This window comes from Saccopteryx leptura, chromosome 10 (assembly GCF_036850995.1).
Source record: "Saccopteryx leptura isolate mSacLep1 chromosome 10, mSacLep1_pri_phased_curated, whole genome shotgun sequence".
Taxonomy (NCBI): domain Eukaryota; kingdom Metazoa; phylum Chordata; class Mammalia; order Chiroptera; family Emballonuridae; genus Saccopteryx; species Saccopteryx leptura.
The window spans coordinates 56,570,924-56,597,102 of NC_089512.1; the positions used below are offsets into that span (position 1 = coordinate 56,570,924).

At 55.6% G+C, this 26,179-nt stretch overlaps 2 protein-coding genes and 1 non-coding gene across 4 annotated transcripts in view; 1 reads left to right on the plus strand and 2 right to left on the minus strand.

Moving 5' to 3' along the window:
- The window catches only part of DNAH1 (dynein axonemal heavy chain 1), an 83,712-nt gene extending 68,092 nt beyond the window's left edge, over positions 1–15,620 (plus strand). Inside the window, exons 54-78 of the mRNA XM_066351910.1 lie at positions 80–190; positions 1,538–1,723; positions 2,140–2,331; positions 3,917–4,084; positions 4,175–4,366; positions 4,562–4,693; positions 5,202–5,327; positions 6,369–6,488; positions 6,601–6,750; positions 6,875–7,035; positions 7,807–8,032; positions 8,173–8,368; positions 9,146–9,297; positions 9,735–9,931; positions 10,165–10,313; positions 10,571–10,725; positions 10,800–10,931; positions 11,309–11,479; positions 11,559–11,738; positions 11,807–11,983; positions 12,483–12,653; positions 12,813–12,943; positions 13,686–14,037; positions 14,333–14,567; positions 15,486–15,620. Coding sequence (XP_066208007.1) covers positions 80–190; positions 1,538–1,723; positions 2,140–2,331; positions 3,917–4,084; positions 4,175–4,366; positions 4,562–4,693; positions 5,202–5,327; positions 6,369–6,488; positions 6,601–6,750; positions 6,875–7,035; positions 7,807–8,032; positions 8,173–8,368; positions 9,146–9,297; positions 9,735–9,931; positions 10,165–10,313; positions 10,571–10,725; positions 10,800–10,931; positions 11,309–11,479; positions 11,559–11,738; positions 11,807–11,983; positions 12,483–12,653; positions 12,813–12,943; positions 13,686–14,037; positions 14,333–14,567; positions 15,486–15,607 — 4,284 coding nt within the window. The 3' untranslated portion in view covers positions 15,608–15,620. The remainder of the gene's footprint in view (positions 1–79; positions 191–1,537; positions 1,724–2,139; positions 2,332–3,916; positions 4,085–4,174; positions 4,367–4,561; positions 4,694–5,201; positions 5,328–6,368; positions 6,489–6,600; positions 6,751–6,874; positions 7,036–7,806; positions 8,033–8,172; positions 8,369–9,145; positions 9,298–9,734; positions 9,932–10,164; positions 10,314–10,570; positions 10,726–10,799; positions 10,932–11,308; positions 11,480–11,558; positions 11,739–11,806; positions 11,984–12,482; positions 12,654–12,812; positions 12,944–13,685; positions 14,038–14,332; positions 14,568–15,485) is intronic.
- TRNAS-GGA (transfer RNA serine (anticodon GGA)) lies at positions 13,370–13,445 on the minus strand. The gene has a single exon. It is a non-coding gene; the product is annotated as a tRNA-Ser (tRNA).
- A 941-nt stretch (positions 15,621–16,561) lies between the features above and the next one.
- Positions 16,562–25,951, minus strand: BAP1 (BRCA1 associated deubiquitinase 1). 2 transcript variants are annotated; one of them, XM_066350611.1, is made up of 17 exons: positions 25,770–25,951; positions 25,643–25,672; positions 25,479–25,533; positions 24,372–24,504; positions 23,902–24,021; positions 22,708–22,769; positions 22,479–22,621; positions 22,165–22,243; positions 21,575–21,698; positions 21,130–21,277; positions 20,465–20,649; positions 19,852–19,985; positions 18,897–19,375; positions 18,622–18,782; positions 18,277–18,423; positions 18,078–18,150; positions 16,562–17,899 (listed from the first exon to the last, which is right to left on the minus strand). In XM_066350611.1, the coding sequence occupies exons 1-17, from the start codon at positions 25,804–25,806 to the stop codon at positions 17,766–17,768; spliced, it is 2,244 nt and encodes a 747-aa protein (XP_066206708.1). In that variant the 5' UTR covers positions 25,807–25,951; the 3' UTR covers positions 16,562–17,765. The 2 variants fall into 2 exon arrangements, with proteins under 2 accessions (XP_066206708.1, XP_066206709.1); XM_066350612.1 differs by having other exon boundaries at positions 18,277–18,369; positions 25,770–25,950.
- Between the last annotated feature and the right edge of the window lie 228 nt (positions 25,952–26,179).

Sequence of the window (26,179 nt, forward strand, 5' to 3'; positions counted from 1 at the left end):
CTCTCCAGCCCCCTCTAGGCCCAGCTTTCTTTCTGGTTCCCCGTCACACCTGCTTTCCTCTCCGTGACCCCCACCCCAGTTGCTACGCACTTCGGAGGATGTGGCCAGGATGCAAGAGGAGCTGGAAATTATGCGCCCTCTGCTGGAGGAGGCTGCCAAGGACACCATGCTCACCATGGAGCAGATCAAGGTGGGGCATGTTCTCAGCCAGTCCCAGACGTCTGACCATGGCTGAGGATGGTCGGCATCCCCATGCAACCACAAGATCACTAGCTAGCTGCCTGACCTCTGTAGGTTGCTTAGCCTTTCTGTGCTATTTTCTCATCCTGTAGTCTTTTTTTTTTTTGTCCTTTTCCTGAAGTTGAAAACCGTGAGGCAGTCAGACAGACTCCCGCATGGCCCGACCAGGATCCACCCGGCACGCCCACCAGGGGGCGATGCTCTGCCCATCTAGGGCATCGCCCTCTTGCAACCAGAGCCATTCTAGAGCCTGAGGCAGAGGCCACAGAGCCATCCCCAGCGCCTGGGCCAACTTTGCTCCAATGGAGCCTTGGCTGTGGGAGGGGAAGAGAGAGACAGAGAGGAAGGAGAGGGGGAGGGGTGGAGAAGCAGATGGGCACTTCTCCTGTGTGCCCTGGCTGGGAATCGAACCCGGGACTCCTGCATGCCAGGCCGACGCTCTACCACTGAGCCAACTGGCCAGGGCTGTAGTCATTTGTTTATTCAACAAATGCTTAGAGCTAGTCTATGCTAGGTACTGCACTGGGCAAGGGGTACTGGGTAAGACAAACAAATCCAATCCAAACCCTGATCATCACAACATGTACTAAGTGGTAGGGTTACCACAAGCAGCCATGCAAAATCTGCCTCGTCTCTCTCTGAGATCCTCTGAGTGCCCCAACCCCAAGCCCCAGAGATGTGGCAGATTTTTTTTTTTTTTTTTTTGAGAGCAGGGGGAGAGAGAGAGAAAGAGAGAGAAAAGGGGGAGGAGTAGAAAGCATCAACTCGTAGTAATTGCTTCTCATATGTGCCATGACCAGGCAAACACGGAGTTTCAAACTGCGACCTCAGCATTCCAGTTCGAAGCACTATCCACTGTGCCACCAGGGGTCAGGCTGAGACATGGCAGATTTACATATTCATTATGACAGCTTTCAGGCAGTAGTAGTCCTGCTCTACAAAGTCGGTGTATTAAAACCTTCAAGCAGGTGGCAGACAGGGACTTGTGGGAGGAGCACATTTCTCTGTCTGACATGGAGGTGCCCTAGGGCTTAGGGGGCCCCTAAGGCAGTCATGCTGAAGCATGTCAAGCTGGAACCCCATGCCAGCCCACAGTGAGCACTCAGGATTGGAAGGGGCTCTTAGCATTCCAAATCTCCACGGCCTGTCACAACCAAAAGGGCCTTGGAGAACAAGGCATCCTAACCTCATTTCCTTCCGGCTGAGGACACTGAGAGACAAAGAGGAGAAAGGGGAGGAGAGCCCAGCATCCTTGACATTGGCCACCAGCTGGACCCTCCCTGTCTCTGGTCCCCAGGTGGACACAGCCATTGCCGAGGAGACCCGGAAATCAGTGCAGGCAGAGGAAATCAAGGCCAACGAGAAAGCTAGTAAGGCACAAGCTATAGCCGATGATGCCCAGAAGGATCTGGATGAAGCACTGCCCGCCCTGGACGCAGCTCTGGCCAGCCTGCGCAACCTCAACAAAAATGATGTGACCGAGGTGGGCGGCCAGGCATCTCCCAGAGTTCCCCCTGGCATTTCTCCTCATGCCTCTGTGTCCTGGCACCCAGGCTCTCCCTCTGCACTCCCCTTGGGAGTCACATGCCAGGAGGTGAGGGCAGAACTAGGGCTTAAACCCAGGTACCTGCCCTTGCCTCCTGGTACCAGTCCCAGGGCCCAAGCAGGTGCATGGAAGGGCTTTGGCCCTGAGGGGTGAGCATCCAGGACTCTGTGGCCAGCTCTGGGTACGTGGTGGAGCAGTGGACTGAGGCCAACCTCGAGATCTCTGGACATGCCCTTTGTTTGTGGTGGTAGAGACTTGATTGGTAGGGCCCACCTTGTCTGGCAACTGTTCCAACCCAGGGGTACCCACTGAGCGACAGACTCCCTCTTCTTCACTCTTTGCCCGGCCCACAGGTGCGTGCCATGCAAAGGCCGCCCCCGGGTGTGAAACTGGTCATAGAAGCTGTGTGCATCCTGCGGGGCATCAAGCCCAAGAAGGTTCCTGGAGAGAAGCCTGGCTCCAAGGTGGATGACTACTGGGAACCCGGCAAGGGGCTGCTGCAGGACCCCGGCCGCTTCCTCGAGAGCCTCTTCAAGTTCGACAAGGTGAGCATGCCCAGCACCCGGCCAGTCAGTGAGTGAGGGCTACCCAGCCAGGCAGAAAAGCAGAGAGAAGCCTACCCCAGCAGAGCACTGGGGTTTCTGCCTCGTCCCCCTTTGCCTGCATACAACACAGCCTTGTGTCCACAGAGCTGACAGGAGCCAGTTTCTGGCCTGGCAGAACTCTTCGGCTGGTGAGGGTGACAGGCATGCCCACCAACAGATGGGTACTGAGGAAATCAGGTCCTGGACAGTGTCCTGTGCCCATAGGATGTCACGCTCTGTTACTCTAAGGCTCTGTACCTGGAGATTCTCGTGCCCTTTCTTCCCTGTGACCCATATGGCCTTGGCCTAGACCTTCACCATCTGCTTGACCATTACCTCTCCCTCAGCCTCAGCACCTGATATTAAGCCTTCCATGTTTGTCTTTGAGTTTTTCTCCCTGCCTATCTGGGGCTCTTGTTATCCATGAGCATATGCTCTCTTGGGAGCTGCTTCAAGGTTGGGTCAGACTGGAGCCCACAGCCCTGCTGGAGGGGCCTTCTTCAGCCTAGAAATTGGCCAGGGAGCAACTGTCTGTCCATGTCGGCCACCCAGCACCACCGTGTATTGGTGTTGGGACCCCAGACACTTCTCAGGCTACACTGGAAGGCAGCTGGATCCCCTGTGAGTTTCCCCATCTCTCTTCCTCCTCTTCCATCTGGCTGGAAACCAGAGGTCCCCAGTCCTGATTAAGCCCAAGTCAGGAGTACTGAGGGCCAGTGCTCAGGCTCCCTGGTCTCAGGCTCTCAGCTCTGGGAGCTCATGAACAATATATCTTCTTGGGCCCATCCTGAACTATAGGGTTAGAGTCTCCCAGAGTGGGGCAAGAGCTCCAGGGGTATGGTGAGCTCGTGGAGTAGGGATTATTACCCTTGTCTCCACATCTGCAAGGAAGCATCCCTTGTCTCTAAATGAGTTATATATGGGGCCTATGTATTATCAGATTTTGAGGCTACGTCATTTCTTAAGAAATCTTCGAGCCCTGGCCGGTTGGCTTAGTGGTAGAGCATCGGCCTGGCGTGCAGAAGTCCCGGGTTCGATTCCCGGCCAGGGCACACAGGAGAAGCGCCCATCTGCTTCTCCACCCCTCCCCCTTTCCTTCCTCTCTGTCTCTCTCTTCCCCTCCTGCAGCTGAGGCTCCATTGGAGCAAAGATGGCCCGGGTGCTGGGGATGGCTCCTTGGCCTCTGCCCCAGGCGCTAGAGTGGCTCTGGTCGCAACAGAGCGACGCCCGGAGGGGCAGAGCATCGCCCCTTGGTGGGTGTGCCGGGTGGATCCCGGTCAGATGCATGCGGGAGTCTGTCTGACTGCCTCCCCGTTTCCAGCTTCAGAAAAATACAAAAAAATAAAAAAATCTTCAATTGTGTTATCTGAAATCCTGGAGCACTGAAGTTTCTCTCTGGCCAGTCTTTTTGGGTCATGTTTATTCCCTAAGGAGGACACCTATAATGAGGCCGGCACAGGGCATGAGGCACAGAAGCAGCATCAGAGCCCCACTACCCTGTCCTCCCTGGGAAGTAGGCCCCTGAGGCCATGGTTTTCATGTCTAGGACAACATTGGGGAGGCGGTGATCAAAGCCATCCAGCCATACATTGACAATGAAGAGTTCCAACCCGCTGCCATCGCCAAAGTGTCCAAGGCCTGCACCTCCATCTGCCAGTGGGTACGTGCCATGCACAAGTACCACTTCGTGGCCAAGGCTGTGGAGCCCAAGCGGGTGAGAGCTGGGTACAGTTGGGGGGCAGGGGAGAGGGGTGAGGGCTCCCCAGGGCACTCAGCAAGCTGGCACTGTGTCCTTTGCTTGCAGCAAGCCCTGCAGGAGGCCCAGGACGATCTGGAGGTGACACAGAAGATTCTGGAGGAGGCAAAGCAGCGCCTGCACGAGGTGGAGGATGGCATTGCCATGCTGCAGTCCAGGTACCAAGAGTGTATCACTAAGAAGGAAGACCTAGAGCTGAAGTGTGAGCAGTGTGAGCAGCGGCTGGGCCGAGCTGACAAGGTGCACACACCCCTCCGGGAAGGGCCTGTGGGCATGGCCTGCCTCAGTCAGGGGCTAGAAAGATCTGGGTGGTGTTGGAGTCCTGGGGTGGCTGTCTGCAACTCCTCCCCGATAGCCTGGGCACCGCAGCAGGCAAGGACACCTAGGTCCCTGGCCTAGCCTCCCAGAGCCTATCCCACGGGGCTCCCTCTGCAGCTCATCAGTGGTCTGTCAGATGAAAGGGTGCGTTGGCAGGAGACAGTGGAGAACCTGGAGCACATGCTTGACAACATCTCTGGAGATGTGCTGGTGGCTGCCGGCTTCGTGGCCTACCTGGGCCCCTTCACGGTAAGGAGACCCCAGCCCTGCCTGGGACAGCCTCACCCCGCAAAGCAGCCCTGCTGTAAGGCCTCACCTCTCCAAGGGTCAGCCTGTGGGGCGGCTCTTCCCTTACTCAGTCATTCATTAAGCACTTGTCAGGTACCCTTTTTGAGCCAGGTGCTGTTGCAGGCACTGGGGACACAGCAGTGCACAGGATAGCCAGAAAACGCCCTGGTGGGGGTGGCCTTCTAGTGGGAAATATGAGCTCGCACTTCCAGGCTTGTTGTGTGCATGTCATTCAACCCTCATAGATGCCCTGACAGGTGGGCATTGTTATGATTACCCGTTTCACAGACGAGGGGTTGAGGTTTATGGAAGGTAAGAAAGTCACCCAAAGTGGAGCGAGCAGCGATGTCTCACTCCATGTCTGAGCTCTGACCTCTGTGTACAACTGCCGAGTGCTGGGGTGCAGAGGGAGATGGGAGAGTGTCACAGGTGTTGTGCTGGGGTGGACCTAATTCTGGCATCTCCCCAGGGCCAGTACCGCACAGCACTCTATGACCATTGGGTCAAGCAGCTCATAATCCATGGTGTCCCACATACCTCTGAGCCCACGCTAATTGGAACGCTGGGGAACCCTGTGAAGATCCGCTCGTGGCAGGTGCCCGCCCTGGGGGATGGGAATGATGGGGCTGGGCCCATGGTGTGGTGCAAGCTGGGCTGGGAACTTCCTGCCTCTCTCCCACCCTATATATATATTTTTTTTTTTTGAGCGAGAGAGACAGAGGGACAGATAGGGACAGACAGACAGGAAGAGAAAGAGATGGGAAGCATCAGTTCTTCGTTGTGGCACCTTTAGTTGTTCATTGGTTGCTTTCTCATATGTGCCTTGACCGGGGGTTGGGGGTAGCAGAGCTAGTGACCTTTTGCTCAAGCCAGTGACCTTGGGCTTCAAATCAGTGACCTTTGGGCTCCAGCCAGTGACCATGGGGTCATGTCTATGATCCCATGCTCAAGCCAACAACCCCGCACTCAAGCTGGTGAGCCCGCACTCAGGCTGGCGACCTCGGGGTTTCAAACCTGGGTCCTCTGTGTCTCAGTCTGATGCTCTTTCCAGTGCGCCACCGCCTGGTCAGGCTCTCTCATCGTCTTTCCTGCATCTGCTTGGAGACGCCTCCCTTAAACGCTCTCTGGCCCAGCAAGAGGGTGGTGGGCAGAAAAGGAGAAAGCTGAGCACAGTGTGGCTCAGATGCGAGCTAACTGTGGGCAGAGAACTCAAGGGTGCTTGAAGAGTTGGGGTGGGTCTGGGGCAGTGGTATCCAGAGGCAGGGTTAAGAAAGGCTCCTAAAAGAAATCGTATCTCAGCTAGACCCTGAAGGACAGGTAGAGCTGGCACAGGAAAAGAACCAAGAGGCAGTAGGCAGAGGTCAAAAGTGAGCATAGGCTAGGAAGGCTGATGGGCCGTGGGCTCTGTGGAGACAGTCTGAGTGAGGACTCAGTAGGCAAAGGACAGAGAAGCCTAGTGAAGGAGGGTGTTGGGAGCCAGACAAGAATCACACAGTCGCCAGCGACCCCACCTCCAAGAGAACACCATAGGGAGAGGACAGGCACAGCCAAAGCATGAGGCTGGGAGTAGCTGATGCCCCAGCTGACAATGTTCCTGTGAGAGCCCTGACCCAGTATGGCGCCTGGTGCCCCACAGATCGCTGGCCTCCCCAACGACACACTATCAGTGGAGAATGGGGTTATCAACCAGTTCTCCCAGCGCTGGACGCACTTCATTGACCCTCAGGGCCAGGCCAACAAATGGATCAAGAACATGGTAAGCCCACTTGCCAGGTGCCACCACCCCACCCAGCCAGGCTTGGCAGGCACAAGAGCAGAGCCTTAGAGGGGCTCTCAGTCCCAACCCTTACCTGCCCCTACTCCCACAGGAGAAGGAAAGTGGGCTGGATGTGTTCAAGTTGAGTGACCGCGACTTCCTGCGCAGCATGGAGAATGCCATTCGTTTTGGCAAGCCCTGCCTTCTGGAGAATGTGGGCGAGGAGCTGGACCCAGCTCTGGAGCCCGTGCTACTCAAGCAAGTAAGCCTGTAGCCATGGTGGGTGAGAGTGGACTGTGGGCCTGGACAGGGGGGAGGGCAGCCTCCCTCCCCTGCCACACCAGGGAAGGCCAGGCCACAGTGCTTGCCCAACCCAACCACCACAGACGTACAAGCAGCAAGGGAACACGGTGCTGAAGCTAGGGGACACGGTGATCCCCTACCACGAGGACTTCAGGATGTATATCACCACCAAGCTGCCCAACCCACACTACACACCCGAGATTGCCACCAAACTCACCCTCATCAACTTCACTCTGTCGCCCAGGTAAGGCCATAGCCCCCAGGCTCCCGAGCACCAGCTTTGCCTTGGCCTGTCCAGCTGCCCCTCTCCTACCCCCCGGCCAGGACTCAGTGGGTCTTGCCCCCACTCAGAGGCTCTGCCAGCTTCCTCCCAGTCACTGACACTCCAGGCCTTTCTAGCTCTTCCACCAGCTTCCTTTGCTTTCACTGTTTGCACCTAAAACCCCCACCCCAACTCATCCTGATCCCTGGTCAGGACCCCTCCCCCAGTCTCCCTCAGGAGCATTAGCCTCACGTGTCCCTTCTGCTGCAGCTCAGCCCTTTTGGGGTCCTTGTACACTCACCCCCCATAGCTGTCCTGGAGGCCTGAGTAGGGCACACTCTAGGTGGGTCCCTTTGCCCAGCCCTGTTTCCTGCCCTTGCTGCCATGAGCCCAGGCACTGCAGCCATTCACAGACCCCAGAGGCCCTCTCCATGCCACTGGCCACTGTGAACCTCTCCACAGAACAGGGGTGGAAACGCCCTTAAGGCCTGGCCCTCCCAGTCACCCACAGCCCCTTCCTGCTGAGAGGAAGTTTTTTCAGCGACCCCAGCAGCTCACACATCCAACTGCCTGGCCCTTACTGGGCACCCAGGCTGCCACCGGCGGTCTCACTGAGAGCTAACCACTGGAAGCAGGCTAGGCCTCCCAGGCAGGACTCCATGCTCTTGGAGCCCCAGAAACACAGGTAGATAGGGGTGCTGGCCCTCAGGGTCCACCAGTTATTACACACAGGGTTTTCCCTGCCCCACACAGTGGCCTAGAGGACCAGCTACTAGGCCAGGTAGTGGCTGAAGAACGGCCAGACCTAGAGGAAGCCAAGAACCAGCTGATTGTCAGTAACGCCAAGATGCACCAGGAGCTGAAGGACATTGAAGACCAGATCCTATACAGGCTCAGCTCCTCTGAGGGCAACCCCGTGGATGACATGGAGCTCATCAAGGTGCTAGAGGCTTCCAAAATGAAGGCTGCAGAGATCCAGGTCAGCAACTGCCTGCCCACCAGGCTAGCCTCTCCCTACCTGCCCCAGGCCTGACCCCTGTCCCCACCCACCTCTACCTGCTGCTCTTTGCCAGTCATTCTACCTGGGTCTGACCATGCACCCCTTCACTGCACCCCCAGGCCAAAGTCAGAATTGCAGAGCAGACCGAGAAGGACATTGACCTCACACGCATGGAGTACATACCTGTGGCTGTCCGCACCCAGATCCTATTCTTCTGTGTGTCTGACCTTGCCAATGTGGACCCCATGTACCAGTACTCCCTCGAGTGGTTTCTCAACATCTTCCTCTCAGGCATTGCCAACTCGGAGAGGGCAGGTAGCCCTGGGACATATGACATGTAGATGTGTGGACATTTCCACAGTGGGCACTACATTCACACCCATAGTCACTTGCACATGCTCTCATATCACTCTACATAAGAACACATACACCCCCGCCCTACCCTCCTCCGAGCCTGCCGCGGGCCAGCCGCAACGAGTATATTCAGGTCCCAAACGGGAACGGTACGGAATTAAAGAAAATAGACTTAAAGAATTAAAGAATATAAAATATGGGTTCGGGAGGGCTTTGCAATTCCTGCTAGCAGTAAATACCGCCCTAGCAGAGCAGAGCAAAACATGGCCATCCCCCAGGAACTGCATTCTCCTTTATTATAGGGCAAAGTGGAATGAGCAAATCAATGACTTTTCTGATTACAGTTTCCAAGGCAACTCAAAAATTCCACCCAATGCAAAAAACCCTCACCAATACTTAACATACACTAAGAAGCCAGTTTTTCCTTCTGGGGAACATGGGGGGAAGGATGAGCACCACAGCTAACATGGAGGTGTGGGGAAGGGCTTAGCTTTTTGCAAGCAAGGTGGGGGTTGGGCAGCAGCCAGTTCCCCACACCTCTGTCCCCCAGAAATAACTCTAAAACCCTGTTGATTTTTCAGTCCCCAACAGGAGCCCTTTTATTATTGGGAATTCCAAATGCCCCTAGGGGAGGCCCAGACTGCCCTGTGACTGCTGGGGAGACTGGCTGGGCTGGACCCCAGAACTCTTGCTTCCCTCCCCTCTGCCCATGTGCTGCATCACTTCTCTGCCCTACAGACAACCTGAAGAAGCGCATTGCCAACATCAATCGCTACCTGACCTACAGCCTCTACAGCAATGTCTGCCGCAGCCTCTTTGAGAAGCACAAACTGATGTTCGCCTTCCTGCTGTGTGCCCGCATCATGATGAATGAGAACAAGATCAACCAGGTGCAGGAGTAGAGAGGTGGCCGGGTAGGCCAGTGGTCCAGGACAGACTGCCTGAGGAGTTACCCTGTTGCAGGGCCTGGGAGAACAGGGTGGAAGGAAAGGAAAAGCCAGGCATGGAGGCATAGCACAAGCAAAGGGGCAGAGGCCTTAGGAAACACAATTCCTTGCTTAAAAACAGTCAGGAGACCCTGGATTAGTTGTGACCCAACCAGTCCTGTGAACACAGGCCTTCTCAGAGCCTTGAGTCTACTGGTAGACACAGAGGCTGGACTGAGGCTCCCAGCTCTCACTCCCATGAGCCCCAGGTGTTTCGTGGTGCATTGGAAAGCACTGCCAAAAGTGAGTGACAGCCACCACTGCTCAAGCCCTGTGTACTGAGTGGCTCATACACAGGGCCTGGCTGGGCTTCTACCATTAGCCTCCCTCTGTCCCGCCAGAGTGAGTGGCGCTACCTCCTGTCCGGGAGCTCCATCCAGGTCACGACTGAGAACCCAGCAGCGAACTGGCTATCAGACCGGGCCTGGCGAGACATTGTGGCACTCTCGAACCTTCCAGCCTTCTCCTCCTTTGCTGATGACTTTGTGAAACACCTATCAGAATTCCAGGCTATCTTCGACAGCCCCGAGCCCCACCGGTGAGCTGGGCCCCAAGGCATGGCGGGGTGGGCACATTGAGGGGCTGGGCTGAGACTCCAGACACAGGAGCCTTCTGAGGGGCCACCCAGGATTGCTGTGTCCACATCTCTTCCATGCCCCTGACCACGTACCCCCAGACACCCCACTCTTCTCTGCCATCCAGCCAGCAGAGTCCCTGAGGCCAGTGCCCTCCTACAGGTCAGCTTTCAGGGAAATATGGGCACTATTGCAGGGAGCCCTTGCCGGGCATCTGGGACCAGTACCTGGACCAGTTCCAGAAGCTGCTGGTCCTGCGCTGCCTGCGTGGAGACAAGGTTACCAATGCCATGCAGGACTTTGTGGCTGCTAACTTGGAGCCACGCTTCATTGAACCCCAGGCAAGTGCCACCACCAGTGCCACTAGCTAATCCCTACCTTGGGTGCCAGGGGCGTGGATGCACCTGTAAAGACCACTTTGCAGCCTTGGTCAAGCCAGGACTCCTAGCCCCATCCCTCCATAGGCTCTGAGAGGTTCTTGGTTCCACCAAGAAGCCCCCCTGGGACCTCTCTGGGAGCCCCAAGACTGCCACCCCTTGCCCGGGTCCCTGTGCCTCCTTAGCCCCAGGTGGCCCCAGCATCTCTCCCTGCCCTGCAGACAGCCAACCTGTCAGTGGTGTTCAAGGACTCCAGCTCCACCACACCCCTCATCTTTGTGCTATCACCTGGCACTGACCCTGCTGCCGACCTGTACAAGTTTGCTGAAGAGATGAAGTTTTCCAAGAAACTCTCTGCCATCTCCCTGGGCCAGGGCCAGGTAAGGGTAGAGCAAGGAGGAGGATGGGGGTCTGGGCCAGCTGGCCCCAGCACTCAGCACTGCCACCTCCACAGGGCCCTCGGGCAGAAGCCATGATGCGCAGCTCCATAGAGAGGGGCAAATGGGTCTTCTTCCAGAACTGCCACTTAGCCCCCAGCTGGATGCCGTCCCTAGAGCGCCTCATCGAGCACATCAATCCTGACAAGGTGCGCCAGCCTCCTCTGCTGCAGGGAGTACTAATGCATCCACCCAGGACTGAAGCTAAATGACATAGTCCCACAAAGCGCTCAGCCGGCCCAGGCACATGAGGAGTGCTCAGGAATCGACATGTGTTATATGCAGCAATTGTATTAATCACATTACCAGTGGTGATGTGACTTGCTCAAGGCCACCCAGCACAGACTGACGACCCTGGGACTTGCCAAAGCTCATATTCTTAAACAGTGGTCTATGCAACCCAGCCTGGCCCACCTCAGGGATAGTCAGGCTGAGGGTGGCCCAGGGTCCCTGGGTAGGAGGGAACTTCGTGTTGGGGATGCCACCAGGTATGGGTCTTGATTCTTATGTAAAACATGGCCATCAGGTGCACCGGGACTTCCGCCTGTGGCTCACCAGCCTGCCCAGCAACAAGTTCCCAGTGTCCATCCTGCAGAACGGCTCCAAGATGACCATCGAGCCACCACGTGGTGTCAAGGCCAACCTGCTCAAGTCCTACAGCAGCCTCAGTGATGACTTCCTCAACTCCTGTCACAAGGTGAGGTGCACTTGGCAGTACCCTGCCCCATCTGCCCCCATCCTGGCCCCTCATGTCTGCTGCCCCTCACCTCTCACAGGTGATAGAATTCAAGTCCCTGCTGCTGTCCCTGTGCCTGTTCCATGGGAATGCACTAGAGCGTCGTAAGTTTGGGCCCTTGGGCTTCAACATCCCCTATGAGTTTACAGACGGGGACCTGCGCATCTGCATCAGCCAGCTCAAGATGTTCCTGGATGAGTATGATGACATCCCCTACAAGGTGGGCTGGGGACAGGCTGGGGGTGGGAGGCTGGGCATTTGTGGGGCCCTCACCCATCCACCACATAGGTCCTCAAGTACACAGCAGGGGAGATCAACTACGGGGGCCGTGTCACCGATGACTGGGACCGCCGCTGCATCATGAACATCCTGGAGGACTTCTACAGCCCCCTCGTGCTTTTGCCCGAGCACAGCTACAGTGCCTCAGGCATCTACCACCAGATCCAACCCACCTACGACCTCAGCGTGAGCACAGCCTGGGCTCTGGGGTGCCATGAACTCCTGGGTGCTAGGTTAGAAATGTGGTCCCTACCCTCCAGTAGGTCTTTCTCATTAATTAATCCACCCACAAAGATAGTCACTAATGCCTCAGTGCACTCAGTGAGGCAGGGGGGAGGAAAGGGCAACCCGACCTAGCCCACCCAGCCAGGGAAGGCTCCCTGAGGAAATGCTATTTCAGCTAAGATGTGTGAGGATAGGTCAGGGGCTGGGTCAGGCACTCCAGAGTGTGGATCATCAGTGGAAAGAAGGGAGCAGCCAAATGAAGGAATAGGGGAGCTGGATGGCAGTGAGAAAGGGGCTAGAAGGCAGAAGCCACCCACAGGATACCTCAGGGACTGTGGAGTCCCAAGAACAACAGGGTTGCAACTAGGTGATGAGTAGGGGATATGCTCAACTGGAGGGCCAGCCACAGGCTGGGGGCAGAGCCAGGAAGGGGCTTCAGTTGTGCCTTCTTAACCCGCAGGGCTACCTCTCTTACATCAAGAGCCTCCCACTCAACGACATACCTGAGATCTTTGGTCTGCACGACAATGCCAACATCACCTTTGCCCAGAATGAGACTTACGCCCTATTCAGTGCTATCGTACAGCTGCAACCCAAATCATCCTCTGTGGGCGGCCAGGGCAGGGAGGAGGTGGGTAGCAGCAGTGGGAAGGGGCTCAAGGGTTGAGCAGGGCTAATCTCCCACCCACCATCCTGTCTGCTCCCTTGTAGGAAGGAACTCTGTGCATGTGGAATCCTGCAAGGGTTGTGGGGGCCAGCCCTGACCCCTAGTAACCCTTTGTCCCTACAGATAGTGGAAGATATGGCCCAGACCATTCTGCTCCAGGTTCCTGAGCTCATCGCCTTGCAGTTGGTGATGACCAAGTACCCCGTGCTGTATGAGGAGTCAATGAACACGGTGCTAGTACAGGAAGTCATTCGGTAATCCCCTCACCACCCCCAATCCTGAGTCAACGGGCCTCTGGGCTGTAAAGAAGTGACAGCAAGAGGTACTCTGGGCCAGGTGCCATATCAAGTGCTATAAATCCATCCTCTAACTCAGGCATGGTTTTTTTGTTTGTTTTTGTATTTTTCTGAAGTTGGAAACGAAGGCAGTCAGACAGACTCCCGCATGCGCCCGACAGGGATTCACCCGGCATGTCCACCAGGGGGAGATGCTCCGCCCATCTGGGGCATTGCTCTGTTGCGACCAGAGCCATTCTAGAGCCTGAGGCAAAGGCCATGGAGCCATCCTCAGCGCCCGGGCCAACTTTGCTCCAATGGAGCCTTGGCTGCGGGAGGGGAAGAGAGAGACAGAGAGGAAGGAGAGGGGGAGGGGTGGAGAAGCAGATGGGCGCTTCTCCTGTGTGCCCTGGCCGGGAATCGAACCCGGGACTCCTGCACTCCAGGCCGACGCTCTACCACTGAGCCAACTGGCCAGGGCCCTCAGCCATGTTTTTATTGTTCCTTTCTTATAGACAAATAAATTGGGGCCCAAAAAGGTTAAGTGAACTACGGTCACACATTTGCTAAGTACCAGACCTGGGACTGGTATGCCACTGCCCAACCAGCTCTATGCTCTAGCCCCCATTAGGCCATTGTTTTTCATCTATGCCACTGGGGAGTGTAGATACTGCAACACAACCCTGGGCCAATGCCTGCCTCCTTGCCACTGGCCCCATAGGTACAACCGGCTGCTGCAGGTGATCACACAGACACTGCAAGACTTGCTCAAGGCACTCAAGGGGCTGGTGGTGATGTCCTTGCAGCTGGAGCTGATGGCTGCCAGCCTGTACAACAACACTGTGCCCGAGCTCTGGAATGCCAAGGCCTACCCATCACTCAAGCCACTGTCCTCATGGGTCATGGACCTGCTACAGCGCCTGGACTTCCTGCACACCTGGATCGAAAAGGGCATCCCAGCCGTTTTCTGGATCAGTGGATTCTTCTTCCCCCAGGCTTTCCTGACAGGCACCCTGCAGAACTATGCCCGCAAGTCTGTCATCTCCATCGACACCATCTCCTTTGATTTCAAGGTGCAGACATAGCCAGGGCCAAACCAGGTGACAGGCTGGGGTATGGCCCAGACAGAGGAGCCTGAGGCCACAGCTGGCTGGCAGAATCAGGGAAACCCTGAGCAGGGCTTAGGAGGGAAAGGAGAAACAGGCCAAAAGAGGTCATGAACCCCAGGGAAATCCCGAGGGGCAGGACATAGACTGTGGGCTACCAACTAAAATGGCAGGTGAGTGAGGTAGGCAGGCAGGCAGAGCTCTCAGGAGGGAGTTTGTACCTCTAGCCCCAAATTCTAACCCATATTATGGGTACTGACAGGTGATGCTCCAGAAAGTGTCAGAGCTCAAGGAAAGGCCCGAGGAGGGGTGCTACATCCATGGACTGTTCCTGGAAGGTGCCCGCTGGGATCCCACGACCTTCCAGCTGGCTGAATCTCGGCCCAAGGAGCTATACACAGAGATGGCCATTATCTGGCTCCTGCCAATGCCTAACCGCAAGATCCAGGACCAGGCCTTCTACCTGTGTCCCATCTACAAGACACTGACTCGTGCTGGTACAAGGCCCAGGGCAGGGAACCTACACCACAGGGTGGGGGCCCAGCACTGGCTAGCCTAGACTAGTTAGGCTGACCCAGTTAACTGAACAAGACAGTGGTAGAGAAGTCCCAGGTTCAATTCTCAGCCAGGGCACACAGGAGAAGCGCCCATCTGCTTCTCCACCCCTCCCCCTCTCCTTCCTCTCTGTCTCTCTCTTCCCCTCCCGCAGCCAAGGCTCCATTGGAGCCAAGATGGCCCGGGCGCTGGGGATGGCTCCATGGCCTCTGCCTCACGCGCTAGAGTGGCTCTGGTTGCAACAGAGCGATGCCTCGGATGGGTAGAGCATCGCCCCCTGGTGGGCATGCCGGGTGGATCCCAGTCAGGCGCATGCAGGAGTCTGTCTGACTGCCTTCCCGTTTCCAGCTTCAGAAAAATACCAAAAAAAAAAAAAAAAAAAAAGATAGCCAACCCAGGTCAGTCAGCAGTCCTGAGACCAACCAGGCAAGGGCACAGCCTGGCAGCAGCAGGTGGGGTTATGCCCAGCGGCTGGCTCAGTCTGTGGAGTGAGTCTATGAGCTCACACCATCTTGTTGCCTCCTCTACAAGCCAGCTTGGGTCTTGGGAGCCACAGCCTGACAAGGGAGGCTCAGGGGTGGTAACTGAAGCCTGGAGAGAACAAGACTGAGCTGGGCTGGGTTGGGCCCAAAGGGAAATGAGCAGTGGCATCAACTTTCCCACTGCCGCCTATCCTCCATCAGTCAGTGTATTAACCCTGGGCAGGCCTAACCCATGGCCAGACCCATTCACCAAGCAGGCTGCCCCTTGGGTCAGGACTCCTTCCTTGTCCCCGAGTCTGCCAGTTCCATTGCCTTTACCCTGCCCCTTCTCTAGTTATGACAGACAACTAAACCCTGCCCCCTTGTTGCCGATCCCAGGAACACTGTCAACCACAGGCCACTCCACCAACTACGTCATTGCTGTGGAGATCCCCTCCGATCAGCCCCAGCAACACTGGATCAAGCGTGGTGTGGCACTCATTTGTGCCCTGGACTACTAGACTCGGCAGGGTGGGAGCCATTAAAGTTAAGTTTTTAAAGCAGTTCAACCGAGTCTTACCTGCTTACATCAAGCCCCTTCTGTAGGACTGCCAGGAGACCTGGGGATGAGGGGCTACAATAGCCTCAAGAGAATGTGGTTAGCAAGGGGAAGAGGTGGCTGAGGTAGCAGCTTTGACCTGCTGGACCTGTCCAGGTGCAGCGAGAGGTGGGCCCTCCAAGGTCGGAGAGCCCTGCCAGGAAGGGCACTTCCTAGAGGTAGCTTGCCTCAAACCAGAGCCCCAGCATCTCTCCAGGTTGCAAACCTAATCAGATCTGTTGAAAGCCATGACATGGCCCTCTCCTCCCAAAGTGCACCTTGAACTCAGCTCTTCAGGTTCCACAGCCCACCCCAAAACTCTCCTCAGCTCAGGTCCTAAGTTCCAAGATCTAGGAATCCTAGGGTCCCAAGATCCTCTGCCTCAGAAGGCCGAATACCCAAAAATGCATACTTCTCACCTCTGGTCACAAGACTTTAGACCTAGGCCTGGTTAGGTCCTCACTCTCATCTCAGTCTAGCCTACAAATCTCAAGCCTGCCCTGGCCAGTTGGCTCAGTGGCAGAGCATCAGCCCAGCATATGGACATCCTGGGTTCCATTCCTGGTCAGGGCACACAGAGGGATCATCTGCTTCTCTACCCCACCCTTCTCTCTCTCTCTCTTGTCCTCCCACAGCCATGGCTCAGTTGGAGCAAGTTGGCCATGGGCACTGAGGATGGCTCCATGGCTTTGCCTCAGGCACTAAAATAGTTCAGCTGCCGTGCAATGGAGCAACAACCCCAGATGGGCAGAGGATCGCCAGTAGGGTGCTTGCTGGGTGGATCCCAGTTGGGGCATATGTGGGAGTCTCTCTGTCTCCCCACTTCTCACTTAAGGAAAACAAAAACAAAAACCTAAAGCCAACAACCACAGGAGAGTTCATTTTTTAGGAGTTTATTTACCCATTGATCCAATATTTACAGGAGATCAAAGGGTCAGGCTGTACTCAGTGAAGAGGCAACTGCCACGCCTGCCAGCTGTCCCCCACCCCCTTCCCTCTCCCAGGTCACTATGTACAGATAAGGGGCCTCCTTGGATCTCCTTCAAACCCATCTGACAGAGGCCATGGGGCTTTATTTTGGGGTCTGAGAATCAGAGGCGGTACTGGGCCTGTTTCCCCTTGGTATCAGGTTCTCTGGGAACATGGGGACTCCCAATTGGTTGTCTTGGTCCTGCTGTCCCCCACCCTGAGTGCCTTGCAGAGGCTGAAGGAGCTGGCATGGCAGGGAAAGCTGAGTGGTGCCAGTCCCTGCCAACAGCCCTGTCTACTACCCCTAATGAGGAGACATGGTTAACACTGAGGGGCTGGGCAGAGGCTCCTCTGAGCCCCAGGGACAGGACAGAGGAGCCCAAAGCAGGCCCATTGCCAGGGCCACAACACTGAAGGCAAAGAGCCTCAGAATCCTGCTCTGGAGAGCAGATTTGACAAGCCTAACTGGAGCCAGGGAGTTTACAAGCCACCAAACAGCTCCAACATTCCTCTCTGCTAGTGCCATGGGACCCCGACAGGTTGCTCAGCCCACCCCTGCTGGGACACCCCACTCCCAACCCAGCCCAGCAGCCAGGTCCCTGAGTTTGGAGCTCTCCCAGGAGGAACAAAGAGCAGACCTGGCTTCCTCACAACAGAGACAACTGGCAGCTGGGGCTAGAGGGGCAGGCCATGCCCACCCGGCTTCACCAGGATGACAGCTGTTAGACCACAGAATCAGAAAGCGGGCTATGTCAACACAGTGGTGGCAAGATGGGCCAGAGCCCAGAAAAACAGACATCTCTGTAGATAAAATATACTTCTGCTCCCCAGGCAGGAAGGCCAGGTCCTACAGCCTCACAGCTGACTGTGGAGGAAGCCACAGCATCTCACTGTGCCCCAGCTCCAGTTGCTGCTTCCTGAGCGGTATGGGCTTGATCCACCTACCAGGCCTGGGGGCACAATGCAAGAAATTTGGTCTGTTCCATTTCCAGGGTCTGGGCTCTCTGGCTGGAATTATTCAGTAATACTGGGAAGTAGAGAGTGGGGCAGGGAAGGGGCCCTAATGAGGGCCACAAGGCAAGAGCAGGCTGCAGAGCTGGGGCCAGCAGTCCTCACTGGCGCTTGGCCTTGTAGGGGCGTGAGCGTTTCCGTCGGTCAGGCTTCCGCTGCTTGTGGAGCCGGCCAATGCTGACACCCTGGCGCCGCCGTACCGAGATGTTCTGCTCCACCAGGTTGGCCAGCATGCCTGTGGAGAGGCAGAGACTCATTGGCCACTCGCTCAATAGGCCACAGACTCCGGCCAAGAGCTGAGGGTCTCAGGGGCCCTCCTGAGCCCAATCCCCAGCAGAGGCCTGACGGGGGACCTGAGGAACATGGCCCTCAGCAGGGCATGCCAGGTAAGACACAACAATGAGTACCCTCACCTTCCTGAGCCAGCATAGAGATGAACGTACAGATGAACTCATCATAGTTGTGGGTCCTTCTCTGGTCGTCAATCTGTGGGAGAACAGGATGAGGGCACTGCAACCCATCTCCCCAGAGCTACAAATAGCTGACCTCAAGAGGTCACATCTCTAGGAAGATCGTCAGGCAGAAAACTGGGCAGCTGGAGAGATGACCCACCTTGAACTTCTTCCTTTTCTCCACCTCTTCCTTGAGGCAGGCCTCATAGTTTGCAATCTCAGCCTCCACACACTTCAGCAGTGCCAGCAGCTCCTGCCAAAACCCAGCATTGCACCCATGAGGGGGGCTGCCAGGACCAAAGCCACACTACCAGGAAGCAACGAGAGGCAAGGATAAGCAGCCAGAGTACCTGGAGCCTACCAAGGCCTCTTCCACTACCCACTCAGACAGGCTTCACAGACACCAACCCTCCCCCCAAACTCCAACCAGGAACCCAGCCCTGAGCAGCAGGACCCCAGGTCCTTCCCTCTGACAGGATTAGAAGAGAAAACCACAGGGGCTCACCTTGGGTGAATACTTCTCCCCACTCAGAGCCTCACCAGGCCTCACCAGCCCAGACTTCTCTCTGCCATCTACAGCTTCTACCACCTCCTTCTCCTCTGGGCTGCTGGACCCCTGGCTGCCCTGGCTTGCTCTGATGGAAGGCGAGGAACCCTTCCCACCCTCTGGGAAAAGAAGGATAACAATCTTCAGAGTGCAGGACATTTGGTGGTCACTTGGGTACCTCCCTCCTCTACCCTCAGTATGCCAAGTGGCCAGTGAGTCAGCCCAAGGCCCACCTGTCAGTGCCAGGGGACTCAGCACACCATCCTCAGCCAAGTGCAACAGGCCTGTGCAGATGACAGGACCCAGGTCACGCACAGCACGATTGTAGCGTATACAGTCAACACGCAGCAAGCTGTCATCCTCTCCAAAAAGCACCTTAGAGATGTGGGAGGTAACAGGGCTGGAGGGCCGTGTCGGGTTGGCAGAGCGGATGGGTGAGCGCAGTGGTGAGTTGAAAGCACTGCCGATCTCAGAGGCTGTGTCTGTGCTCTCGTTGCTGGGGGTGGGCGAAGGCTGTGAGTGAGTGGGTACTGCAACAGCTGGACTCCCAGCCCCACTGCTGGTCTTGATGGACAGGGGAATCGAGAGGTCTTTCTGGGATTCTTTGAGCTTCTCAGCCAAGACGTTGATAGTGTTGGGCCGTAGCACTGACAACTGCCCATCCCCAGAGCCACTCAATGGTACTGGCTTCCCTGGCCCCTTTCGCTTGTACCTGTGGGGCCCAAGGAGAGGTGAGCCAAGGGGGTGGGCCAGGTGACCACACACCCAGCAATGCCTAGACTTGTGTGAACACAAAGCTCCTCAGTGCCCAGCAGCCTGACCCAGCCATGCCAAGCCTGGCACCCCAGATTCTGACAGCTGCAACTTTCAAGGACACCTTCTCCATTCTAGCTGCTGGCCTCTGCCAATGTCCTCCTCTCCTGCTTCATCCAATTCTTCCACAACCTAGCCAAAAGGCCACCTCCCAACAGGTCTTGATGTCTGGTTAATGTGCTAAGCCCTCCCCTCAGCCCTCGAAAAGCTTCTTAGGACCTGGAGTTAGCCCCTTCATGCCAGCCTCCCCTAGGGCCATGTGCTAGCAGGCACTCAGCACTGTATCTGCCAGAAGGCATTCCAGACACAAGCTGGAGGATCTCAGACAGGACCTGCAGCACTCGGAGTCTCCAACCTTACAGCACAGAGACTGACCTGATGGCGGAGTTGGTGTTCTGCACATCGTCCTCCTCATCATCCTCATAGTCGTCCTCATCATCTGAATACTGCTGGGGTGGACGAACTGGAACTCGGCTGCGGCCCACACCTGCTGCCAGGTCTTCCTCCTCCTGGGGCAGAAATCCAGGGCAGCCATGAGCCAGGGTCAGTCAGCCAGGCTGGGCACAGTACTCACAGTCAGAGAGAAGCCAACATGGTTCTCAGGTCGAGTCCACAGAATGCCCCCAGGTATTCCAGAACCCACCCTTGGCTCTTGGGAAAGCTGCTGCCCACCCATATGGCATGCCTACACAGGCTTCTGAGAAAAGGGTGCCCTGAAACACATGCCGGCAGAATCCAGCCCATAGAGTTGTACCAAAGAACATGGTCTCAACATTTAGCCCCACAGCTATATGGCTGGACTTCAAGTCAGAGGAGCTTTCTCTGCCTCCCTGAGCACCTACCTGCCTTTGCAGGAGCTTCTGAGTGTCAGACAGAGAAACCAGGCCTGGATGGAGGATGAACCCCAAGGAGCCACCTGAGGAAACTGCCTGTGACAGCCTCTCAAGAGAATCCTAGAGGGAATCATGTGCGGGTGCCCCCAGCTTACCTGCATGGGAGACTTAGCATAGTTGTGATTGTCCAGAAAAGCTGGCAGCCGCTGGACAATGGGAGTGGGGTTGGGGGGAACCCCATTGAGGCTGCTCCCTGAAGGCTTCACCACCAGCCTGGGTTTGCTAGGAGGACTATGGGTCAGGGCTTGTGGGCATGAACCAGCCACCTCCTCCACACCGTCTGCGAAGGAGCACAGGCAGGACCTTCAGCAGGATCCTCAAGGAAAGCTGTATCCAGCCACTGTCTCCCCAGTCCTGTAACACAGCACTGCTCCCCCTCCCTTCCCAGAGAACAGCGGAGCCAGCTGGTGTGATGGAAGTCAATCATGGGCCCACAGGGAGACAGAAGGATGAGGTGGAAAAAGAGAAGGAGGAAGAAAGGAAAAAAAAAAACCTCTAAGAAAACCAGAAAGGGAAAATGCATTAAAAAAAAAAAGGCTCAGGAGCCTGTCATATGGCAACCCTTTAGAGATGCCTTTTGGGAAAAACTGCTCTCCCCCAATGTTCCCTGGGAGAGGGATGCAAACGCTGGGCTTCAGGCATCCCGTTTGAGCCTGTCGAAGTGCCTCCATAGGAAAAGATTTATTCTGCTTGGGTCTCGCAGGTCAAGCTATGAGGGAGTGGCCCTGAGGCCCATGAGAGGTCCTAAAACCCCTAGTACCTGTGTGGGTGCCCTCAGAAGCCACTGGGGCCCTGCTTGCCTCCAGAGCCACAGGGGACTTGCCACTGGCTGGTTTGGACTCCTCAGGCAGCTGTGACTCTTGAGACTTCTGGGTCTGAATCAGCTCTGGTTGTGTTACCCTGATCAACTGAAAACAGAATCCAAGGCTCAGAGGAGAGAAGGAAGCCACATCCTCTACCTCAGACAGCTAAGGGCCTTGGCTCTACCCACTCCCTCATAGAGAAATAAAACGGTCAAATCCACACCTTCTTTTAAAAACTATTTTCTATCCCCACCCCAAGTCCCACCTTTCCCAAAAATGGCATAAAGGAGAGGAGTCATTAGCTAAAGCCCAGATCTGCAATAATGATTTGGGAATCAGAAACAGATGCCCCAGTGTGGGGAACAGATGGCTAGGCAGGGATCAAGGAAGGAGACTACTGACCTGCTGCAGAGCCTCCAGGACTGTCTGACGGTTCACCTTCAGTACATGCAACCTGGCCTCATACTTGATCCTGCGGTCAGGCACCACCGCCATCAGGTTGAAGCGGATGTCATGGTAGGGCTCCCTGCAGTCACAGCTGTAGCTATGAGAGCAGCTCCCGCCCCAGCCCCACCATCAGGTTGAGGCAGATATCCTGGCAGAGCTCCCTGAAGTCACATCTGTAGCCACAGGTACAGACCCCACCCCAGTACATAGGCAGCAGCTGACCATGCACACGAGGAAACTGACTGAGCTGGTGCCTTCCAAAAAGTTGTGTGAGGGGCCTGGCAGGAAGTGAGCCAGCATACCAGGGCTACCCGGGGCTCCACCAATGCCTGCCCCTCCCCAGCCTACCCCAAATCAGGTCATAGATGGCCTGGGCAGATAAATAGGGCAATGAGTTCGGAGCCCAAGATCTATGCTTGATCTTGTCAAATTCACCATGTGGCCCTGCACAAGTCAAGTGGCTTCTCTCTGCCTTGGTTCCCTTTTCTGTGTCTCTCCCAAAGGGGGCCCAACTTCAGAGTGTAGCACAGAAACAGGGCCCTTACCCTGCAGTGGCAAGGCCAATACGCTCCATGATGACCCGCCGGGCCTTGTCTGTCCACTCCTCATCCTCCCCCCAGGGTCCTAAGGAACACCAAGACAAGGAGTTAACAGGTAGGAAGCCTTGAGTTTGGGCAAGCCAAGAGTGGGAGGGAGGACAGAGAGCAGTTGAACCAGGGAGAAGGGCTAGTCAGGCAATGCAGTGTAGGGTGCCCCCAACAACCTCCCCTCCCACCAAGATCCCAAGTACATGAGGACCCTGGACCCCAGCTCCTTAGGAGGTAAGCAGAGCAAAGGGACCCTAGCTCAGAGTGCCTACCATGGTCAATGGGGTAGACCTTGAGCCCATCCAGCTCAAAAAGCCGGCCTGTGATAGGTACATAGCTGACAAAGTGGAATGCCTCCATGGTCCGCACTGCACTAAGACCATTCTGCTTCTCGGGGAGGTGGCGTGGCTCGGGCCTGGGGAAAGACACAGTCAGGGCCCAGAATGGCACAGCCCTTCCTTATTACCCCCACCCCTATCAGCTCCTAGAGCTCCCACACACCTGGCATGGCTATTATGTGCCTTGGCCAACTCCGGGGCATTGCCAATCGCATATCCTTTGCTCTAGAGGGAAGAAAATAAGGCCACATCAGAACAACTTCGCAGATGAGCCTCTGGGTGGGAAACAAAGCTCGGGAGAGCAGGCATGGAGGCATTCCAGGAACCTGAAAAAGCACAGGTAGACTCTCCTAAAGGACAGAAGAGAGTTCTGGAGCCCCAAATAGCTGGGCTCTAATAGCCTTGCACAGTGATCAAGTGGACACTGGGAGCAATGTGGCCTGTAAAGTGCTGACAAAGTCCTAAAATGGTATCACTTAAGCAATGTTCCTTCCTTCCCTAGGTTTGTTTCCTTTCCTGACAATTGGGCCTAATATCAATTGCCTTATACAATTAATTTGAGTCAAATGGTTTTTGTTGTTGTTAGAGAGACAGACAGACAAGGACAGATAGGTAGGAAGAGAGAAAGATGAGAAGCATCAACTTGTTGCAGCACTTTAGTTGTTCATTCATTGCTTTCCCATATGTGCCTTGACCAGGGGGGTCCATCTGAGCCAGTGACCCCTTGCTCAAGCCAGCAACCTTGGGCTTGAAGCCAGCGACCATGGGGTAATGTCATGATCCCACACTCAAGCCGGCAATCTCGGGGTTTCAAACCTAGGTCCTCAGCATCCCAGGCCGATGCTTTATCCACTGCACCACCACCTGGTCAGGTTTGTTTGTTTGTTAAGTGAAAGGAGGGAGATAGACTCCTGCATGCACCCAGCCGGGATCCACCTGGCAACCCTGGTGTGAGGTAGATGCTCAAATCAACCAAGCTATTTTTAGCACCTAAGGCTGACAAATTCCAACCAATCAAGTTATCCTCATTGCCTGTGGCTGATGCTCAAACAAATCAAGCCACTGGCTGCCACAAGCAAAGAGGGAGAGAAGGAGGAGAGAGAAAGGGAGAGAAGCAGATGGTTGCTTCTCATGTGTATCCTGTCAGGAATCGAACCTAGGACGTCCACAGGCCGAGCCGATGCTCTATCCACTGAGCAAACCAGCCAGGGTCTTAAGAGTCAAATGTAAGGCAAATGATCATGTAAAAAGTAAAAAGCCTCACAGTGCCAAATGTCATGTGGTGGCATCACCACTAGCCCTGGAGGTCAGATTCTCTCAGCTCACTATGAGCCAGGATTAAGGCATTGTGGCCTACCTCAGGGCTGAAGCCTTTGGTGAAATCCTTCATGCGACTCAGAGTGGGCCCCAGGTCCACATTGCTGCAGTTCAGGAGCACGCTCAGCAAGGCATGAGTGGCACAAGAATTGGGGATCAGCTGTGAAACCAACAAAAGTCACCCATACACAGCATGCCTCAACTGAAACCCACATTCACCAGATTGGGACCCAGAGAAGGACAACCCTCATCTTTGCCCAACATTTGTTCATTTAGCTAATGTCCACCAGATCTCTGGGGACATGGAGTGGACTCAGACCCCACACTGCTCTAAAGATTCTCCCTTTTTTAGTGAATAAGTACTCATTTCCTTCTGCCAAAGGACTTCTATAACCACTACCCTTGGTATCTGCCTATCTCCTCCTCCTTCTGCCTTCTCCCTCTTACACTTCCTAAGCAAAGAAAATGGCAGCAACCCACCCCCCAGAGAGAACAAAGAGCCCAGCAGACCTGGTGGGCAAAGAACATATTATTCACAATATCGTCATCAATCACAGATGTATCATCCACCAAGGTAGAGACCTTGCGACGGGACCGGCGCTCTTCGATCCATTTGAACAGGAAAATGAATCCATACACGGGGCTGGGGAAAGTAAGGAACAGAGCTAAACCAGCCAAGTGGAGGAAGGCAACCAGTATCCCCTTTTTTTCTCTCCCTATTCCCCTGCACTATGCTACCACTGAAGTGCCCTTTCTGTAAACCCACCTCTCCCCTGGTTTCTTCCCAACACTGCCCAAACTGGCCCTGAGCCCTCACACCTCAGAAGCCTGCATAGGCAGTCTAAGCATCCACTTCTGGCTGTGGTTCTCCAGGAGCCCACCTTATGAAGTCTATGGTTCTGGGATGAGAAGAAAACCTGGAACCAGTGGCCCAGGACAAAGTAGGAGCAGAAAATACAGTGAGAACAAAACTCTGATGAGGAATTTAAACACTAATCCTCACTTGTGAACCTCATGGCCTGAGGCCCAATGCAGCCAGGGAAGAAAATGAACAACTACATCAGCCCCTTCTTTCCTGGGAAATAAAAACAGGCTTCTCAGTTCGGTCACTGTAGCAGTCCCTCCACATTTCTATCCTGTAGGACCACCAAAACAAGACCCTGAGACTGGTCATCCAAGAGGGGTTTTGTAGATACCATACCCAATCAATCAATACAAGACCCTATTGTGGACATGAAAGGCACTAAGACACTGGTACATTAAGACAGTAATTAATAAATTACAAATGCACAAAAAGCACTATGTGATCTGGGCCTGGAGAAGGGCCGAGCATCCTGCTCCAAAACCAGAAAAAGCAATTGAACTGTACTCCAAAGGATGGGTAGAACTTGTGATGGCGGAAGGTGCTATACTACACAGAGGGAAGAGCTGAGGGAAGCCTGGGAGAAAACAAAATTATCAGCTTGATCAGGAGAGCACTCAAAGAGGAAGAATGCCTCCTTACATGAGATTTTACACTTGTGGTTCCTGATACCATCCCCCTGGAAGGGCACTCTTACACAGGCCCTTCCCTAGCCCTGGAGGTGTAAAGGGCGGTCCTGCCGCCAAGCCACTCACCCCTGGCACTTGCTCTGAAGGTCATAGATCTCCTCCACTTGTACCCCTTTGACACCTGCGATTGGGGAAGGAAAGAAGTCGGGAAGGGCAGCTCCTAGCCGTGCAGTGAGAGCGCAGGAGTGGGTCCCCACAGCCCCGGTCCGACAGGTAGGAGAGGCTCTTACCGAAATCTTCCACCAGGAGGGTGAAGAGGCCTGGTGGGGCGACAAGAAGCGGGTGGTGGTGCTCAGGCAAGCGCCTCCCGGACCCACCCGGCCTCCCCAGCCCCCGGCCAGCCGACTCCCTCCTTACCAGGGTCGCTCTCCAGCTCCAGCCAGCCCTTATTCATCTTCCCGTGGGGCGACCCCTCAGCGCCATGACCAGGCCCTCCCGACCCACTGCCGCCCCCGTCGGGAGCCCCCGACGCGCCCGGGGCCCCTAACCCCACACACAGACAACGGGGCCTGTGCGTCACCCACCGGCGCCGGCGGAACACGTCACCACAGAGCGACTGTCTCCGCCCCGCCTCTGGGCCAGTCCTCCGCGGGTTTGACTCCACAAGTTGGAGCGCTGCGGTTGAGGGGAGGGGCTAGAAGGAAAGGGGTGGCGAGTGGCGCGAAGGGAAAAAGTGCGTCAGAAGGAGGGGCGGGCTTCCGGCCGTTAGAGGTATCGCTCAGCCGACAGTCGGCGTAACCGTAGCATCCAAGGCCGCGGTCTCACTG

What these genes read in the sequence shown, in the direction of transcription:
- BAP1 (XM_066350611.1), bottom strand. Translation starts at nt 25,806, where the DNA reads ATGAATAAGGGCTGGCTGGAGCTGGAGAGCGACCCTG. An exon ending in ATTGGCCTTGCCACTGCAGG is followed by an intron (nt 21,699 to 22,164) that starts GTAAGGGCCCTG and finishes CTGTGACTGCAG; the next exon opens with GGAGCCCTACCATGACATCC. An exon ending in GGGAGAAGTATTCACCCAAG is followed by an intron (nt 18,424 to 18,621) that starts GTGAGCCCCTGT and finishes GCTTCCTGGTAG; the next exon opens with TGTGGCTTTGGTCCTGGCAG.